We start from the raw sequence: 18,686 nt of genomic DNA on the forward strand, positions 1-18,686 counted from the left end.
ATGTTGCTGCGTTTAATGTTGTCTCAGAAGTCTCTGAGTCTGTCCTCAGTTCTCTTCATTCTTTTTTCTTTATTCTGCTCTGCAGTAGCTATTTCCACTATTTTATCTTCCAGGTCACTTATCCGTTTTTCTGCCTCAGTTATTCTGCTATTGATCCCTTCTAGAGTATTTTTAATTTCTTTTATTGTGTTGTTCATCGTTGCTTGTTTCCTCTTTAGTTCTTCTAGTTCCTTTTAAAATGTTTCTTGCATTTTCTCTATTCTATTTCCAAGATTTTGGATCATCTTTACTATCATTATTCTGAATTCTTTTTCAGGTAGACTGCCTATTTCCTCTTCATTTGTTAGGTCTGGTGGGTTTTTATCTTGCTCCTTCATCTGCTGTATGTTTCTCTGTCTCCTCGTTTTGCTTATCTTACTGTGTTTGGGGTCTCCTTTTTGCAGGCTTCAAGTTCGTCATTCCCGTTTTTTTTGGTGTCTGTCCCCAGTGGCTAAAATTGGTTCAGTGGGTTGTGTAGGCTTCCTGGTGGAGGGGACTAGTGCCTGTGTTCTGGTGGATAAGGCTGGATCTTGTCTTTCTGGTGGGCAGGTCCACGTCTGGTGGTTTGTGTTGAAGTGTTTGTGGCTGTATTATGATTTTAGGCAGCCTCTCTGCTAATGGGTGGGGTTGTGTTCCTGTCTTGCTAGTTGTTTGGCATAGGGTGTCCAGCACTAGAACTTGCTGGTCGTTGAGTGGAGCTGGGTCTTAGCATTGAGATTGAGATCTCTGGGAGAGCTCTTACCAACTGGTATTACGTGGGGCCAGGAAGTCTCTGGTGGTCCAGTGTCCTGACCTCTGCTCTCCCAACTCAGAGGCTCTGCCCTGACAGCCGGCCAGAGCACCAAGACCCTGTCAGCCACACAGCTGCTAGTGTTGGAGGGTCTCCTGCAGAGGTGGGGTGTGGTTGTGGCCCACCTCAGGGACAATGACACTGGCAGCCAAAGTTCTGGGGAGTACTCCTTGGCATGAGCCCTCCCAGAGTCCACCATTAGCCCCAAGAAAGAGCCTGTAACCTCAGTATAGTTTTGATTTGCATTTCCTGAATGACTAATGATATTGAGTGTTTTTTCGTATGCTGATTGGCCATTTCTAGAGCTCATCATTACTTTGTCCAGATCCACGTTTCCATCTGGTACCATACTTCTTCAGCCTGAAGAACATGATTAACATTTCTTCTAGTGCAGATCTGCTAGTGATAAACTCTCTGGTTTTGTTTGTCTGCAAATGTCTTTGTTTTACTTAATTTTTTTTCAATTTTTTTTACTATAATAAAATACACATAATAGATAATTTACCATGTTAATGATTGTTAAGCATCCAATTCAGTGATATTAAGCACATTCATATTGTTATTCAACTATCACCACCGTCCACCTCGAGAACTCACTTCATTTTGCAAAACTGAAACTCTATACCCATTAAAGAGTACCTCCTTATTCTGCCCTTCCCTCACAGCCTAGGCAGCCACCATTCTACTTTCTTTCTCTATGATTTTGACTACTCTAAATACCTCATATAAGTGGAATCATACACTATTTGTCCTTTTGTGAGTTTCTTATTTCAGTTAGCATAATGTCTTCAAATTTCATCTATGTTATAGCATATATCAGAATCCCCTTCCTTTTTAAGGGTGGATAATATTCCATTGTATGCATATACCACATTTTATTTATCTATTCATTTATCTTTGGATACTTGGGTTGCCTTCATGTTTCAGCTACTGTGAATAAAGCTACTATGAACATGAGTATACAAGTATCTGTTCAAGTCCCTGTTTTCAATCCTTTTGGGCAGGGCTCTCCACCCCTGGGCTGCAGACCAGTACCAGTCCGCGGTCTGTTAGGAACCAGGCCAAATAGCAGGAGGTGAGTGGTGGGCGAGTGAACAAAGCTTCATCTGCCACTCCGCATCTCTCTCCATTGCTCACATTACCGCCGAAGCCATCACCCCCGACCCCCATCCGTGGGAAAATTGTCCTCCATGCAACTGGTCCCTGTTGCCAAAAAGGTTGTGGACTGCTGCTTTTAGGTATATACCTAGATGTGGAATTGCTGGATTATATGATAATTCTGTTTAATTTTGTGAGGAACCACCATACCATTTTCCACAATGACTGCACCACTTTACATTCCCACCCACAGTGCACAAGTGTTCCAATTTCGCCACATCCTCATCAACACTTGTTATTTTATATTTTATTTGATGATAGCTATCCTATTGGGTGTGATGTGGTATCTCACTGTGGTCTTGGCTTGCATTTCCCTAATAATTAGTGATGTTGAGCATTTTTTTTATGTGCTTATTGACCATTCATATGTTTTCATTTGAGAAGTATCTATTCATGTCCTTTGCCCATTTTTTAAATCAGATCGTTTGTTTTTATGTTGGCGAGTTTTAAGAATTCTCTATATGTTCTACTTATATTAATCCCTTGTCAGATATATAACTTACAAGTATTTTTCCCATTCCATAGATTGCCTTTCACTCTGTTAAAGTATCTTTTTTTTAATATTTATTTATTTTTTATAAAGTAACCTTTGATGCACAAAAAAATTGTTTTAATGAAGTCCAGTTTGCCTATTTCTTCTTTTGTTGCCTGTGCCTTTGATGTCATATCTAAGAAATCACTGTCATATTTAAGAAAATGTTGTGAAATTTTTCCCCTATGTTTTCTTCTATGAGTTTTAGAGTTTTGGGTCTTAGATTTAAGTCTTTGATAAGTTTGAGTTACTTTATATATATGCTGTTAGATAAGGGTCCAACTTCATTCTTTGGTATGTGAATGTCCAGTTATTCCAGCATCATTTGTTGAAAAGACTGTCCTTTTCCCATTGAATGGTCTTGGCACACTTGTCAAAAATCACTTGATCATATAAGCAAAAGTCTATTTCTGGTCTCTGTGTTCTATTCCTTTGGTCTATTGTCTGTCTTTATGCCAGTAACACAGTTTTGACTGCTGTAGCTTTGTGGTAAGTTTTAAAATCAGGAAGTGGGAATCCATCAGCTTTGTTCTTTTTCAAGGTAGTTTTGGCTATTTGTCATCCCTTGAGATTCCATATGAATTTTAGGATGGGTTTTTTTTTTTTATTCCTGCAAAGATTGCACTGAATCTGTAGATTGCTTTGGGTAGCAATAACATCTTAACAATATTAACACATTATTGACTGGGGGATTTTTGCAGATACTGATGCTTGTGTCCAGCGATTTGTTATGTAAGTGAATATTGAAACACCCACATTTGAGTAAATATCAACAACTTTTTTTGCACTTAATGTATTTATTTGAAACTTTGTACATGTCTTACTAAAGGATTCTAATATTTTGTCAGAGTGTGATAGGCGGTATAGTAGGCACCTCTGTGCAGGGGAACAGAAGATCTATTACAAATACACTGTGTTTCACTGCACTTTCCCCTGGAAAAGCAGACTCTACACTTTCTGGCAGCATTTTTTTTTTTTTTTTTTTTTTTTTTAGTCCTGTGGGACATTTCCTCTAGAATATATTCCTTTATTTAACTGACAGTCGACAAGGTGGATCTCTGCAGGGGGCTCTTTTAGAAATGCCACAAGAGGGACCAGGGTGGGACTACCACTACATTCACCAGAATGGTCAGTTACCCTACTGACCATTCTCTAGCTACGGCTAACAAAAATTGCTTGCAAGTCATTTTATTCTGTGCCTTAAGGCTACAATAAATTTTAAATGCATTGAATAAACTGCAATTACTCAAATAGAAACCCACTTTCTTATACCATTTTCGAGTTTTCCAGAGGATTTTGAGGTTTGCCAGATATTGATTGGATCGATTAACTCCTTTCACATATTCACTATACTCCAGTGTACAAGTGGGCTTAGTTTTCTGATGGCCAGTCCTCCTGTCTTCCTTTCCTGTAGGTGCTATGGAGGCGTCATGAATAGTTGCCACCATGCAGACTAACCTCTTGTCTTTCCATATAAGAAGAATCACTTCTCCCTTCTGTAAGAATGTCATTTCTCCCCTCTGTAGATTTTTAGATTTCAACTTTAATTGGTTTGGTAGACCATGATCCTCTCTTATAGTCCCACAAACTCTGGTTTTATTTTTCAGCAATATTTCAGTTGTGGACACACTGTTGTAATAATTGCCTTCGTAAATATGGTGCCACGAACCAAGATAAGGTTGTAGGACCAATAATATTGTTTCTTGCAGTTTCTTTCCTTCAGCCATGTAAATCTCAAGGTTGCATATGTATCCAGTTTCACTTTCTCTAACCATTCTGACCAAAATTTCATATTTTGTAAGTTTTCCAGGATTATAGGTTTTAAATCTGAGTCGTCCTCTCCACTTTGTCATTGCCTCCTCAAGTGATAGTTCTTGTTTGGGTATATAGATCGATTGAAATTTTGGTAGAAAATAATCCAAAAGAGGTTTAGCTTTTGAAATTCTGTCTACAGGAAGTGGGGTTTCCAAGTTATCTTTAAAGTGAAAAAATGTCATTATTTCTTCAAACCTTCTTCTTGTCATAATCTTCGTTCAAACCTTCTTCTCATCATAATCTTTGGTATTTCAAATAAGGGATCAGTCGACCAATATTTTTTCCAGTGTGACTTTCTTTTTTGTCCCATCAAAATGATTAATCCAAGAAACTTCTTCACGTCATTGGTTACATCAGTCTATTTTAAAGTCTTATACTTTTTATATGATTTTTTATTCTGTTGGTGATTCAATTTTGTTTGAGAAGTGATCAACTCAAAAATATTGTTACCAAAAATTAATTCTCTTATTTCACTAACACTTTGCAGGTTATTACATTCAATAGTTACATCTGACACACCTGTAAAGTCTTCTAATTTTCGTGAAATGTTGCCTTCAGCCCCCTCTTCTGTAGAATCAAAGGAGCATTCTCCAGCGCCATGAGTTTCCTTTTCACTTTCTGTATCAGAGTCAGTCACTAAGGTTTTTTGTCTTTTTGTTGATCTAATATTCACATCGTCTGAATCAAAACTGTATTCTGAAGAACTATCATCTTCTGAGACACTAGTATATATGTTGCTTGGACAATCAGAGAAAGTATCTGCATAAAATTCACCAAAAAATTCTTCTTCACTCAAAATTTCATGATGTGTCATTTTCAAAAATTTCACAGTCATAAACTTGTGTTTATAATATACACAAGGTTGGAACAAAAACCTAATGGAGCAAAATGTGAATGATAATGACAATCATAAGTTGTATAGTGAATGCTTGATCAATTTTAAGCCCTAACAACTTCCATGGTGATGTTAATTGTATCACTCTCTAAAAACGTATTGATACGTCCCTGGTCAATAACATTTGGCATATTAATACGGCTCCAGACAATAAATTTTTAAGTCTTTCAATCCATGAACATGGGATGTGTTTTTATTTATGTCTTCTACAATTTCTTTCAGCAGCGTTTTGTAGTTTTCATTGTGTAAGTCTTTCGCCTCTTTGGTTAAGTTAATTCCTAAGTATTTTATGCTTTTTGATGCTACTGTAAATGGAACTGTTTTTGTAATTTCCTTTTCAGATTGTTCACTGTTAGTGTATAGAAGTGCAACTCATTTTTGTGTGTCGCAGTTGTATCCTGCTACTTGGCTGAATTCATTTATTATTTCTAACAGTTTGTGGAATCTTTAAGGTTTTCTACACATAAGGTCATCTGCAAACAGAGATAAGTTTACTCTTTCCTTTCCAATTTGGATGCCTTTAATTTATTTTTTTCTTGCTAAATTGCTCTGGCTGATTCCAGTACTATGTTGAATAGAATTGGTGAAAGCAGACATCCTTGCCTTGTTCCTGATCTTAGAGGAAAAGCCTTCAGTCTTTTTACCATTGAGTATCATGTTCACTGTGGGTTTTTCATATATATTTTATTATGTTGAGGTAGTTTCCTTCTATTCCTAGTTTGTGGAGTGCTTTTTAATCATGAAAGGGTACTGAATTTTGTCAAATGCTTTTGCAGCATCAGTCGAGATGATCATGGTTTTTTTCGCTTTATTCTGTTAATGTGTTGTATTACATTGATCAATATTCCTGTGTTGAACCATCTTTGCATTCTAGGAGCGAATCTGATTTGGTCATGGTGTATAATCTTTCTAATACGGTGTTAAATTTGTTTTGTTAGTATTTTGTTGAGGATTTTTGCATCAGTGCTCATAAGGGATAGTAGTCTGTCATTTTCTTTTCTTGTAGTGTCTTTGCCTGCCTTTGGATAAGGTTAATGCTGCCCTCATAGGATGACTTAGGAAGTGTTTCTTCCCTTTCAAGTTTTGGGGAAAGTTTGAGAAGGATTGGTATTAGTTCTTCTTCAAATAATTTGTAGAATTCACCAGTAAAGCCATCAGATCCAGGGCTTTTCTTTGTATAGGAGAATTTTGATTACTAATTCAATGTCCTTGCTAGTTATAGGTCTATCCAAAGTTTCTATTTCTTCATGATTCAGTCATTTTTGGTTTTGTATTGCTAGGAATTTGTCCACTGCATGTAGGTTATACAGTTTGTTGATGTACAGTTGTTCAGAGTACTCTCTTATAATCCTTTTTATTTCTGTAGAATCAGTAGTAATGTCCCCACTTTCAATTCTTATTTTAGTAATTTGAATCTTCTCTCTTTTTTCCTTAGTTATTCCAGCTAAAGGTTTGTCAATTTTGTTGATATTTTCAAAGAACAAACTTTTGGTTTCACTGATTTTCTAGGTTTTTCTATTCTCTGTTTTGTTTATCTCTGCTCTAACCTTTATTGTTTCTATTTGCTACCTTTGCATGTAGTTTGTTGTCCTTTTTCTAGTTTCTTAAATTGTAAAGTTAGGTTGTTGATTTGAAGTCGCTCTTGTTCTTTAATATAAGTGTCTGTTGCTATAAAATTCCCCCTTAGTACTGCTTTCATTGCATCCTGTATGTTTTAGTATGTTGTGCTTTCATTTTCATTCATCTCTAAGTATTTCCTTATTTCTCTTATGATTTCTTCTTTGATCCATTGGTTGATTAAGAGCATGTCATTTAAATCTCCACAAATATGTGAATTTTCCAGTTTTCCTTCTGTTATTAATTTCTAACTCCACCATACTGTAGTTGGAAAAGACGCTTTTATGATTCCTATTTTTTAAATACATTAAGACTTAGTTTGTGGCCTAAGATATGGTCTATCCTGGAGAATGTCCTGTGTGCACTTCAGAAGATTCAGTATTATAATGTTGTTAAGTAGACCTATATATGTCTGTTAGATCTTTTTAAATTTTATTTATTTATTTATTTTGGCTTCACCAGGTCTTTCTTGTGGCACATGGGATCTTTGTTGGGGCATGCAGGATCTTTCATTGTGACATGTGGGATCTTTTAGTTGCAGCATGTGAACTTCTCAGTTGCGGCATGCATGTGGGATCTAATTCCCTGACCAGGGATCGAACCCGGGCCCCCTGCATTGGGAGCATGGAGTCTTACCCACTGGATCACCAGGGAAGTCCCCTGTCTGTTAGGTCTCATTGAATTATAGTGTTGCTCAAGTCCTCTGCTTCCTTACTTATCTTATATCTGGTTGTTTTATCCATTATTGAGAGCAAGGTATTGAAGTCTCCAACTCTTATTGTAGGAATGTTTATTTCTTCTCTTTATCTCCCAATTTTTACATTTTGGTTGATTATTAGGTACATAAATATTTATAATTTTTATATCTTGTTGCTGTATTGAACTACTTATTAAAATATAATGTCCTTCTTTGTCACTTGTAACCTTTTTGATTTAAAGTCTGGGACTTCCATGGTGGTCCAGTGGTTAAGACTCTGCACTTTCAATCCAGGTGGCACAGGTTTGATCCCTGGTCAGGGCACTAAGATCCCACATGCCATGGGGTATGGCCAAAAAAAGTTTTAAAAAAATAGAGTCTATTTCATCTAATTTTAGTTTCGCCAACCCTGCTCTCTTCTGGCTACTATTAGCATGGAAAATTTTTTTCATCCTTTCACTTTTAATCTCTTTGTGTCTTTGGATCTAAAGTGAATCTCTTATAGACAATATGTAGTTGAATCATATTTTGTTTTTATCCATTCTGCCAATCTCTGTCTTTTGACTGGAGAAACTAATCCCTTTATATTTAAAGTACTTATTAAAGTAAGACTTACTTCTGTCTTTTTGCCATTTGTTTCTATGTACCTTATAGCTTTTTGTCCTCCATTTCCTGCATTACTGTCTCTCTTGTATGTAGTTGATTTTTTTGTAATGAAACACTTTAAGTCCCTTTTCATTTCGTTTTGACTATATTCTATAACTGGTTCCTTTGTGGTTACCATAGGGATTACATTTAACATGCTAAAGTTATAACACCCTAATTTGAATTTATGCCAATTTAGCTTCAATAATATACAAAAACTCTGCTTATTTACAGCTCTGCCCCCATCCTTTTCAGTTATTGATGTCACAAAATTACATCTCTGTATCTTGTGTGTCCAAAAACATGAACTAATGATTGCTTTTTTTTTTTTTTTGTGGCACGCGGGCCTCTCACTGCTGCGGCCTCTCCCATTGCAGAGCACAGGCTCCGAACATGCAGGCTCAGCAGCCATGGCTCACGGGCCCAGCCACTCAGCAGCACGTGGGATCCTCTCGGACTGGGGCACGAACCCGTGTCCCCTGCATTGGCAGGCGGACTCTCAACCACTGTGCCACCAGGGAAGCCCCATGATTGCTTTTTTAAATGCATTAGTTTCTTAAACTATGCAGAAACCAAAATGTGGAATTAGAAACCAAAGTTACAGTGGTGCTAGCTTTTAGACTAATAATAGTTTTAAAACAATGTATTAGTCTTTTAAATCATGTAGGAAACAAAAAATAGAGTTTCAAACCATAGTTACAATAATACTAGCTTTGATAATTGCTCATGTATTTACCTTTACTGAGATCTTTATCTTTTCATATGGCTTTGAGTTACTGTTTAATATCCTTTGATTTCTCCATGCAGGAGTCCCTTTAGGATTTCTCATAGGGCAAGTCTAGTGGTAACAAACTCCCTCAGCTTTTGTTGATCTTGAATGTCTTAATTTCTTCCTCACTCCTGAAAGGACAGTTTTGCTGGTTATAGGATTCTTCGTTGACAGGTTTTTTTTTTCTTGTAGCATTTTGAATATATCTGCCCACTGCCTTCTGGCCTCTAAAGTTTCTGATGAGAAATCTACTGGTAATCTTATTGAAGATCCCCTGTATGTGACGTCACTTCTTTCTTGCTGCTTTCAAGATTATTTCTCTCTTTGTCTTTCAAATAGTTTGATTATACTGTGCCTCAGTGTGGGTCTCTTTAAGTTCATCCTTCTTGCAGTTCACTGAATTTCTTCGGTATTTATATTTATGTCTTTAATCAAATCATCATTTTCTTTTGTTTTTGATGGTGACCATGATAGTGGCCTATTCCTTGTTGTGTCATCCATAAATTCACCTGAAGGAGGCCACTCTGGGAATCAGGCACCAAGATGAACTTAGAATTGCAGGAGAGTTGTTTGGGATGGTACCTGTGAAGGATAAAAAGAAGGAGTAGACATGGGCAAACCCTTCAGGTCATGATGAAGTCCTGGCATCTGTTAAAGAAGAGAGAGAAGGAAGGAAGATTGGATAAGAAGAGCCTCAGACTGTATTGCAGCTCTGAGAAGTCTCAGCCAGGCCAGCAAGGGCTTTGGCACAATGATAACCTGTAGAGGATCCACACTGACCGGAAATGACCAGGCTTTAATATCCTCACCATGCTCAGTCATTCACTGGAGGCTGCCTGAGAAGAATGTGTCAAGTTCCTTCTTGAAGGGAGATATGACACCTTGTGGCCCTTTGTATCATAACATTCTTGACAACAGAGAAGAGCCTTGTAGAATAACTGGTTAATCTACCTCCCTCTATGATAGATGTTGTCTATGACATTCTGAATAAATGAGCATCTATCTTATTTTAAAAAAAGAAGATCATACAGTTTTTCTCCCTAATGTTTAATATTAAGTATCAGAAATTTTTTTCTGTGTCTAATCTCAATCCTGTAGGCTGTGATAGAAACCAGTTTTCTTTTCCTTGTCATTAAGACTTGAAATATGTGTGGATTTCTAAAATAATAAGGCTTTATATTGACTCTCACTGATCCTTTCACTTACTTCATCCCATGTAGAGCCAGCTGGAATGAGGTAACGAGGAACATTGTAAGTAAATGTTTCTTCTCTTTAAAGTAGAAGTCTTTAAAACTAGAAAAGGTACTTGATGAATAAGTAGTCAGTTATACTTAAATGATTTTTTAAAGTCATTTCCTGAGGAAAGAGGATGTAACTATAAACAGATTTTTGCCTTCACAGTTCTCTCTTAATCTTTCATGAAGAAAAAACCTCAAGCTTCCTTGATTGTGTTTAGCAGCTGGGTGATGGTGACAACAATAAGTATTAAGTAAAGGGTCATTCTCAGCAGAGGAATTAAGTGAACTGAGTGCTGTAACCCTTAGGTAAAGAGTAACAGCCCTTTCCCATGAGCTCATTTCCAGATCTTGACCTAGTGCCATGCTTTCCTTTTCATGGATCTTCAGCTCTTAGGCAGGTACTGGGTGTCTCATGCAATTATTCCTGACCTCTAACTACTTTATTTTCTGTATACTACAAAAAAAGTAAGTGAAAGGATAGAAACTAAGATCTGAGTACCTATAATGTTGCAATGACTCTTCTGGGTGGGGGGTTGGCATAACTCATTTAATGTTAACAGAAATTTGGAGAGGTAGGTATTGTTCACCTTGCTTTACAGATGAGGAAACCAAGATCACAAATGCACAAATGTGGAAGTCAAGATTTCAGATTTCAACTAACTACAAAACCCATGTTTTTGCCACTGCAGTTTCCAAACTGTGTTTCAGGGGTTCTTGCTGTTCCACAGATGCAAGTCTCTAGGTCTTCTGCCTCCACATCAACCAGAGAAGCCTCCACTTGAGGGCACTCTGTAGACAGTTTCCCCATAAGAATTCTTTCGAGGACTTCCCTGGTGGCGCAGTGGTTAAGAATCTGCCTGCCAATGCAGTGGACACGGGTTCGAGCCCTAGTCCGGGAAGATACCACATGCCATGGAGCAACTAAGCCCTTGTGCTACAACTACTGAGCCTGTGCCCTAGAGCCTGCAAGCCACAACTGCCGAGCCCACGCACCACAACTACTGAAGCCTGCGGACCTAGAGTCCATGCTCTGCAACAAGAGAAGCCACCCAATGAGAAGCCCATGCACTGCAACAAAAAGTAGCCCCTGCTCGCCGTAACTAGAGAAAGCCCACACGCAGCAACGAAGCCCCAACGCAGCCAAAAATACATACATACATACCTACATACATAAATAAATATTAAAAAATGTTCTAAAAAAGAAAATATTCTTTTAAATATAAAAGGAAGGGGGGAGTCCTGTGACTTCAAAAGAACAAATAATTTAGAAAACGATTCCCTTAAATCAAGCAGACTCCTCAATATATGACTGTGTTCTTTACCTGTTTTTATATGCAGACAGATTTACCATTAAATATGCCATTTTAGTGCTGCTAGTATGCATGTTCTCAGAGAAAATGCTTAAAATGGAAGAAATGCTAGGTATCTGGCAGGAATAACAGTAGTCATGATATATTGAACATTGGTCGTATGCCATGATCTTGGTTTACAAACATAATCTTATACAATCCCTATAACAGCCCTCCCCAAAGTAAGTAGGTATATTCCATTTCATATTTGAGAGGACATAGAAGAACTTGACCAAAGTAAGAGGCAGAGCCAGGAATTGATCAGGTTTGTCTGGCCCTAGAGCTCATTTTCTACATCATACCAAGTCTCGTGAGGATTCATAGGGGAAGCATATTATAACTCACGGGGGTTACAACATGCCCAGCACTGAGCACATAAACCATCTCTACCAGGAGGTGATGACCGGGCAGTGTTTTATTCTCTACAGGAGCTGCAGCCACCATCTCATTTGACTATGCCTGTGAGAGAGGACAGCACAACACAAGCACATTGGGGGATGGCAGTAACTCTAGTCACACGGTGCCTGAGAGACACAATTTGGTTCAGAGTATTAGATGGCCCCCACCTTTCAGATAGCAGAACACTGAAAGTGGAAAATTCTGAGCTGTTACACCGTTCTCAACAGCTGTTGGCGGCTACCCTGTGCCAGTGAGGGGATTCCCTAGAAGTCCGTTAGTTCTCCTCTTTGCTTACTGCTGGCTGACAGGTGAGGTAGGAGGTCTTCCTAGAGATCTGTATATCCCATTGCTCATTTCTCACATTATTGCGGCCCCTTCCCTGTGTTTTTCTGCTTTAAACTTTGATCGTCGGTCTCATGAAGTGCATAAATTGCCTAAATGCATGACTGTATTTAGTGTGCCACAAATTATGGTAAATTTCAAATATATTTTCTTTTGAAAATCTATCTCTTAATAGTTATAGCATTAAAATACATGACATTCTTGTCCTGAGAAAACACAAAAGAAATGGGGGAAGTTTTCATTTTTAAGGGTTGAAACATTTCCTGCACTTGGCACTGGGAAATCACAGGTGGTAAGGGTGGGACTAAGTAGCATGTCATGTGTGGATGTGCAGAAACGTTCGCCAGTGCAGATGGCAGCTAATGCAGAGGGAGAAGCTGATCTGGGGAAAAGATATCTCCTTCCCTATATCCTTGTGCACTGCTACTAAGTCAACATGATTTTTAAGTAGGTGTTTTGTCCATACCGCTGGACAGGAGGATGTATAAAAGTTACACTTGGGTTTTAGCATCCATTTTTCCAGTAGCATTCCCCATTTTTTCTAACTCATCAATTTGAGATTGCTATTTCTGTTTTATTGATATTAAACATGAGAAAGGTAAATTATTGATAACCAGCTTTACTAAACTAATGAATTTATTTTTTTAATCTGTAGGTTAAATACACATCTAGCAGTAAGTTATGAACCTAGAAATATAAGCAAACTCCAGAATACTTTCCCCCAAATTTAGTTAGATAAAAATCTTTGGTGAATCAACTCTTTCCTTTCTTCAGCCTAAGTAAAGGAATATTTTTATCTCTGAATTAAATTAAAAACTTCAAATTGAAGTTTCTTTTGAAACCTAATTCTGAATAAAAGTAATAAGTAATATCAATGTTGGTGTCTTCTGTTTCTGAATTACATCTAAATACTCATAAAACTCCTTTGCATTTGTTACTGGGCCAATCAACAATAACAAATTACTTTCGTAAAGTTAAAAAAATAAGGTAAATTATCAGCTTGATTAATTCAGAATCATCAGGATTCTCTAGTATGTTTTTCTAATAGTACTTGTTCCCTTTCGTTAAGTTGCAAACAGAGCAAGGGCTCAAATATATAATAAAGCAACTCTTCAAAGGATCCAAGACCAGAAAAAAGGTAAAACTTGTTGGTAAGGGAGATTTCAGGGGTGTAGCCTCTGGAAAAGACATTTAAGAAATGTAGCTTATCTTTTCAGTATTTTTTTAAAATAACACATATGTGTATGTATTTTAACTGATGGTTTATTTGGTTTAAGATTTCCCTCTTAGAGCCTGAATTATCAGTAATATAGGAAGACAGATGAGAAACGAGTATGAAAGCTCAAGAGACAGTGAAAATACAAGATTTGAATGAGGTAAGAAATAAAAAGATCATATTCAGTTACACTTTCTAATACAGAAGAGGCAGACTCCATAAGGTTGCTTAAGAATTACTGAAAATAGACAAAATGTATGGTAAATCTACACCCTATGATTGTGATCAGTGGTTACAGAAAACCTTCCAGGATTAGTCATTCAGGAAGGAGCCCATTAAAAATGTATTTAGGATAAACTAGTATGTTGAAATTGTAAGGATGATTTAAAGGTGTTGTCCAACCAAAGAGTAAATGTGAAAATTCAGAACAATCCAATAATAATATAAACTGCCATTTACATATACTTGTACAATTGAGGTGCCCATAATTATCCCTATTTTTCAGAGGAGGAAACTGAGACTAAGAAAAGTTAGATAACTGGCTCAGGGTCCCACTGTTGGTAAATAGTAGGACAGATCCCGTAGGACTCTTTTCCGACATATCATTACGCAATTCGCAAGTTAGAGAGTATAGACTTGTCAAGTTCATACTGCTCCCTGACTGGCCAATCCAAATATGCAGTTAGTTCACTTGACAGGTTTGCTCTGACTGTGGAGAAGATTCTGCAGCTTCATGGCAATATTAAGGAAATTCTCTCGATTCTCACTCTGTATTCACTAGGCTGCATTTTGACCTCAAATTAAGTTCCTAATAGGTTTTTGTACACAAAAGAAAATAAACTTTGGCAAGTCTGAATAAAGTAGATATTAAAAATAAGGGCTAGGGACTTCCCTGGTGGTCTAGTGGGTAAGACTCCATGCTCCCAGTGCAGGAGGCCTGGGTTCGATCCCTGGTCAGGGAACTAGATCCCACATGTATGCTGTAACTAAGAGTCTGCATGCTGCAACTAAGAAGTCTGCATGTCATAACTAAGAGTCCACATGCTGCAACTAAGGATCCTGTGTGCCACAACTAAGACCCGGCACAGCCAAAATAAGTAAATATAAATAAATAAATAAATAAATATTTTTAAATAAAAATAAATAAAAGTAACAGCTAGACGGTTTCATTGGTGAATTCTACCAGACATTCAAAGAAGAATTAACAATCTTTCTCAAACTCTTCCAAAAAATAGAAGAGGAGGGAACACCTTCAAATTCATTTTATGAAGCCAGAATTACCCTGTTACCAGAACCAAACAAGACACCACAAGAAAAGAAAATTGCAGGCCAATTTCCCTGATGAACATAGATGCAAAAATCCTCAACAAAATATTAGCAAACAGAATTCAACAATACATTAAAAGGATCATACACCATGACCAAGTAGGATTCATTCCAAGGCTGCAAGGATGGTTCAACAGCTGTAAATCAATCAGTGTGATACAACACATTAACGAAATGAGGGATAAAAATTATACTACACATCAATAGATGCAGAAAAAGCTTTTGAAAATATTCAACATCCATTTATGATAAAAACTCTCAACAAAGTGGGTATAGACAGAATGTACCTCAACATAATAAGTGCTATATATGACAAGACCACAGCTTACATCATACTCAACAGTGAAAAGCTGAAAGCTTCTTCTCTAAGATCAGGAATAAGGCAAGGATGCCCAGTCTTGCCACTTTTATTCAATGTAGTATTGGAAGTCCTAGCCAGAGCAATCAGAGAAGAAAAAGAAAGAAAAGGCATCCAAATTGGAAAGGAAGAAGTAAAACTGTCACTATTTGCAGATGTCATGATATTATACATAGAAAACCTTAAAGACTACAACAAAAAACTGTTAGAACTAGTAAATAAATCCAATAAAGTTGCATACAAAATCAATATACAAAAATCTATTGAATAATAACCAACAAATAACAAATATCAGAAAGAGAAATAAAGAAAACAATCACATTTACAATTGCATCAAAAAGAATAAAATACCTAGGAATAAATTTAACCAAAGAGGTGTAACACCTATACACTGAAAACTATAAGACATTGATGAAGAAAATGAAGAAGACACAAATAAGTGGTAAGATATTCCATGCTCATGGATTGGAAGAAATAATATTGTGAAAATGTCCATACTATCCAAAGCAATGTGCGGATTCAGTACAATCCCTATCACAATTCCCAATGGCATTTTTCACAGAAATAGAACAAATAGTCCTCAAATTTGTCTGGAACCACAAAAGACCCTGAATAACCAAAGCAATCTTGAGAAAGAACAACAAAGCTGGAGGCTTTGTTATGCTCCTTGATTTCAAGCTATCTTAAAAGGTGTAGTATTCAAAACACTATTGTATTGGCATAAAAACAGACACATAAATCAGTGGAACAGAACAGAGAGCCCAGAAGTAAATCCACACATATATGGTCAATTAATTTATGAAAGGAGCCAAGAGTATACAATGGGGAGAGGACAGTCTCATCAATAAGTGGTACTGGAAAAACTGGACAGCTATATGCAAGAGAATGAAACTGGAGCACTATCTTACATCATACACAAAAATTAACTCAAGATGGATTAAAGACTTGAATGTAGGTCCTAAAGCCATAAAACTCCTAGAAGAAAACAGGTGGTAGGCTCCTTGACATCAGTCTTGGTGCTATTTTGCACCAAAAATAAACAAGTGGGACTATGTCAAACTAAGCTTCTGCACAACAAAGGAAAGTTATCAATAAAATGAAAAGACAATCTACCAAATGGGAGAAAATATTTGCCAATCATATATCTGACAAGGGGTTAATATCCAAATTATATGAAGAACTCATACAACTCAATAGCAAAAAAAAATTGGTTAAAAAATGGGCCAAGAGTCTGAATAGACATTTTCCCAAAGAAGATATACAGATGGCCAACAGGCACATGAAAAGATGCTCAACATCACCAGTCATCGGGGAAATGCAAATCAAAACCACAATGAGATATCACCTCACACCTGTTAGAATGGCTGTTATCAAAAAGACATGAAATAACAAGTGTTAGTGAAGATGTAGAGAAAAGTAAACCCTTGTGCACTGTTGGTGGAGATGTAAATTGGTGCAGCCACTATGGAGATTGGTGCAGCACATTATGGAGATTTCTCAAAAAATTAAAAATAGAACTACCATATGATCCAGCAATTCCACTTCTGGGTATTTATCTAAAGAAAACAAAATCACTAATTTGAAAAGATATGTGCACCCCCATGTTCATTCCAGCATTATTTACAATAATAAATACATGGAAACACCCCAAGTGTCCATCAAGGGATGAATGGAAAAAGAAAATGTGGTATATATACACAATGAAATATTATTCAGCCATTAAAAAATACTGAAATCTTGCCATTTGCAACAACATGCAGAATTGAGGAACATGCAGAATTTGAGGGAATTATGCTAAGTGAAATAAGTCAGACAGAAAGAGACAAATACCATATGATCTCACATGTGGAATCTTAAAAAAAAATTACAAAAAATCATGGATGTAGAGAACAGATTGGTTGTTGCCTGAAGCAAGGGGTTGGGAGCGGGTGAAATGAATGAAGGAAATCAAAAAGTATGAATTTCCAGTTATAAAATGAATGTCATGGGGATATAATGTACAGCATGGTGATTATAATTAATAAGATTGTATTACATATTTGAAAGTAGGGGGAAAATCACAACTATGTGTGATGATGGATGTTAAATGAACTATGTGGTGATCATTTTGCAAAATATACAAATATTGAATCATTATATAGTACACCTGAGACTAATATAATGTGCTATGTCAATTATACCTCAGTTTTTTTTTAATAAAATAAAAATAAGAGGAAGGGCTTATAAATTAGCCTTGGTTTGAATACCAGTCCTGACTGTGTGACCTTGCACAAATTACCTAATCTATCTGAGCCTCACTTATGCTCTCTCTAAAAAGAATACAATAATAGTTCTAGTCTCATAGGGGTACTGGGAAACAAAATTAGATAATACATGTAAAGCATTTACTACAACATCTGACATATGGTAAGCACTAAATAAATAAAATAGTCATTGCTCTCATTATTTTTGAAATTACTATTATTATTATCATCAATTTGATAAGATAAAATTCTTACCAAATAAAATAAAAATTCCTTATATTTGGTAGGTGCTTAAAACTTACAAAATACTTTCAAAATCACATTTGACTCCTACTCTGATGGCTATAATGTATTTAGGACAAGTATTAGTTCCATTTTACAGCTGAGAAAACAGGCTTAGAGAGGAAAACCTATCTTATGAGCTATGGTACCATGAACTATTTTTTCCCAGGTTTGTCTCTCCCCTAGATGACTTTATAATTGTTTAGGCAGAAAAGTATTATCAGAACTTATAGGGCTTCCCTGGTGGCGCAGTGGTTGAGAGTCCGCCTGACGATGCAGGGGACGTGGGTTCGTGCCCCGGTCCGGGAAGGTCCCACATGCCGTGGAGCGGCTGGGCCCGTGAGCCATGGCCGCTGAGCCTGCGTGTCCGGAGGCTGTGCTCCGCAACAGGAGAGGCCGCAACAGTGAGAGGCCCACATACCGCAAAAAAAAAAAAAAAAAAAAAGAACTTATAGTATACATGATTATTGTACATAGAATTAATTATGTAAAATACTTTTTGCAGATATTGAAAATGAGCCAAGAAAAAATTGAAATATTTGAAAGTGAGTTGTCAGAAGAGAGAGAAAGGAAAAAGCAGTTGACATCTGATCTTAATACTGTGCAGAAGGCTTTGAAAGTTGACAGTGAGGTATTTTGCCATTCAGGATGTTATTTTCCTGGTTTTGCATTTGTAATTTAGGGATTTCATGTTATCATTCATTTTTATTTTAAAATGTAGCTATAGAATATTATTTATACCAGTAACAATGGGGTGACTGTTGTTTCTCCAGGCTGAGTTCCAACACTACCCAAAAAGAGTCCTTTAAGTAGAATGGATTTGATTATTATCGTGGTCATAGTGGCCCGGACTTGTCTCTCCTTTTAACTGCTGGTCGTACCATCTTGGAAAAGTCTATCAGGAGACATACCAGCCTATATTTGGAAGAGAGACCTGGAAGTGAGTTCATGGAAGTCTAGACCACTAATTTAGAGA

The 18,686-nt window shown here is 36.8% G+C and overlaps 1 protein-coding gene across 1 annotated transcript in view; it reads left to right on the forward strand.

Annotated features, from left to right (window-relative positions):
• Positions 1 to 18,686, forward strand: part of CCDC30 (coiled-coil domain containing 30) — a 129,640-nt gene that overhangs the window by 37,517 nt on the left and 73,437 nt on the right. The window contains exon 7 of the mRNA XM_082614037.1: positions 18,216 to 18,341. Within this exon, the coding sequence (XP_082470163.1) occupies positions 18,216 to 18,341 (126 nt within the window). The remainder of the gene's footprint in view (positions 1 to 18,215; positions 18,342 to 18,686) is intronic.

This window comes from Mesoplodon mirus (genome assembly GCF_964341445.2).
Source record: "Mesoplodon mirus genome assembly, chromosome: 3".
NCBI lineage: Eukaryota > Metazoa > Chordata > Mammalia > Artiodactyla > Ziphiidae > Mesoplodon > Mesoplodon mirus.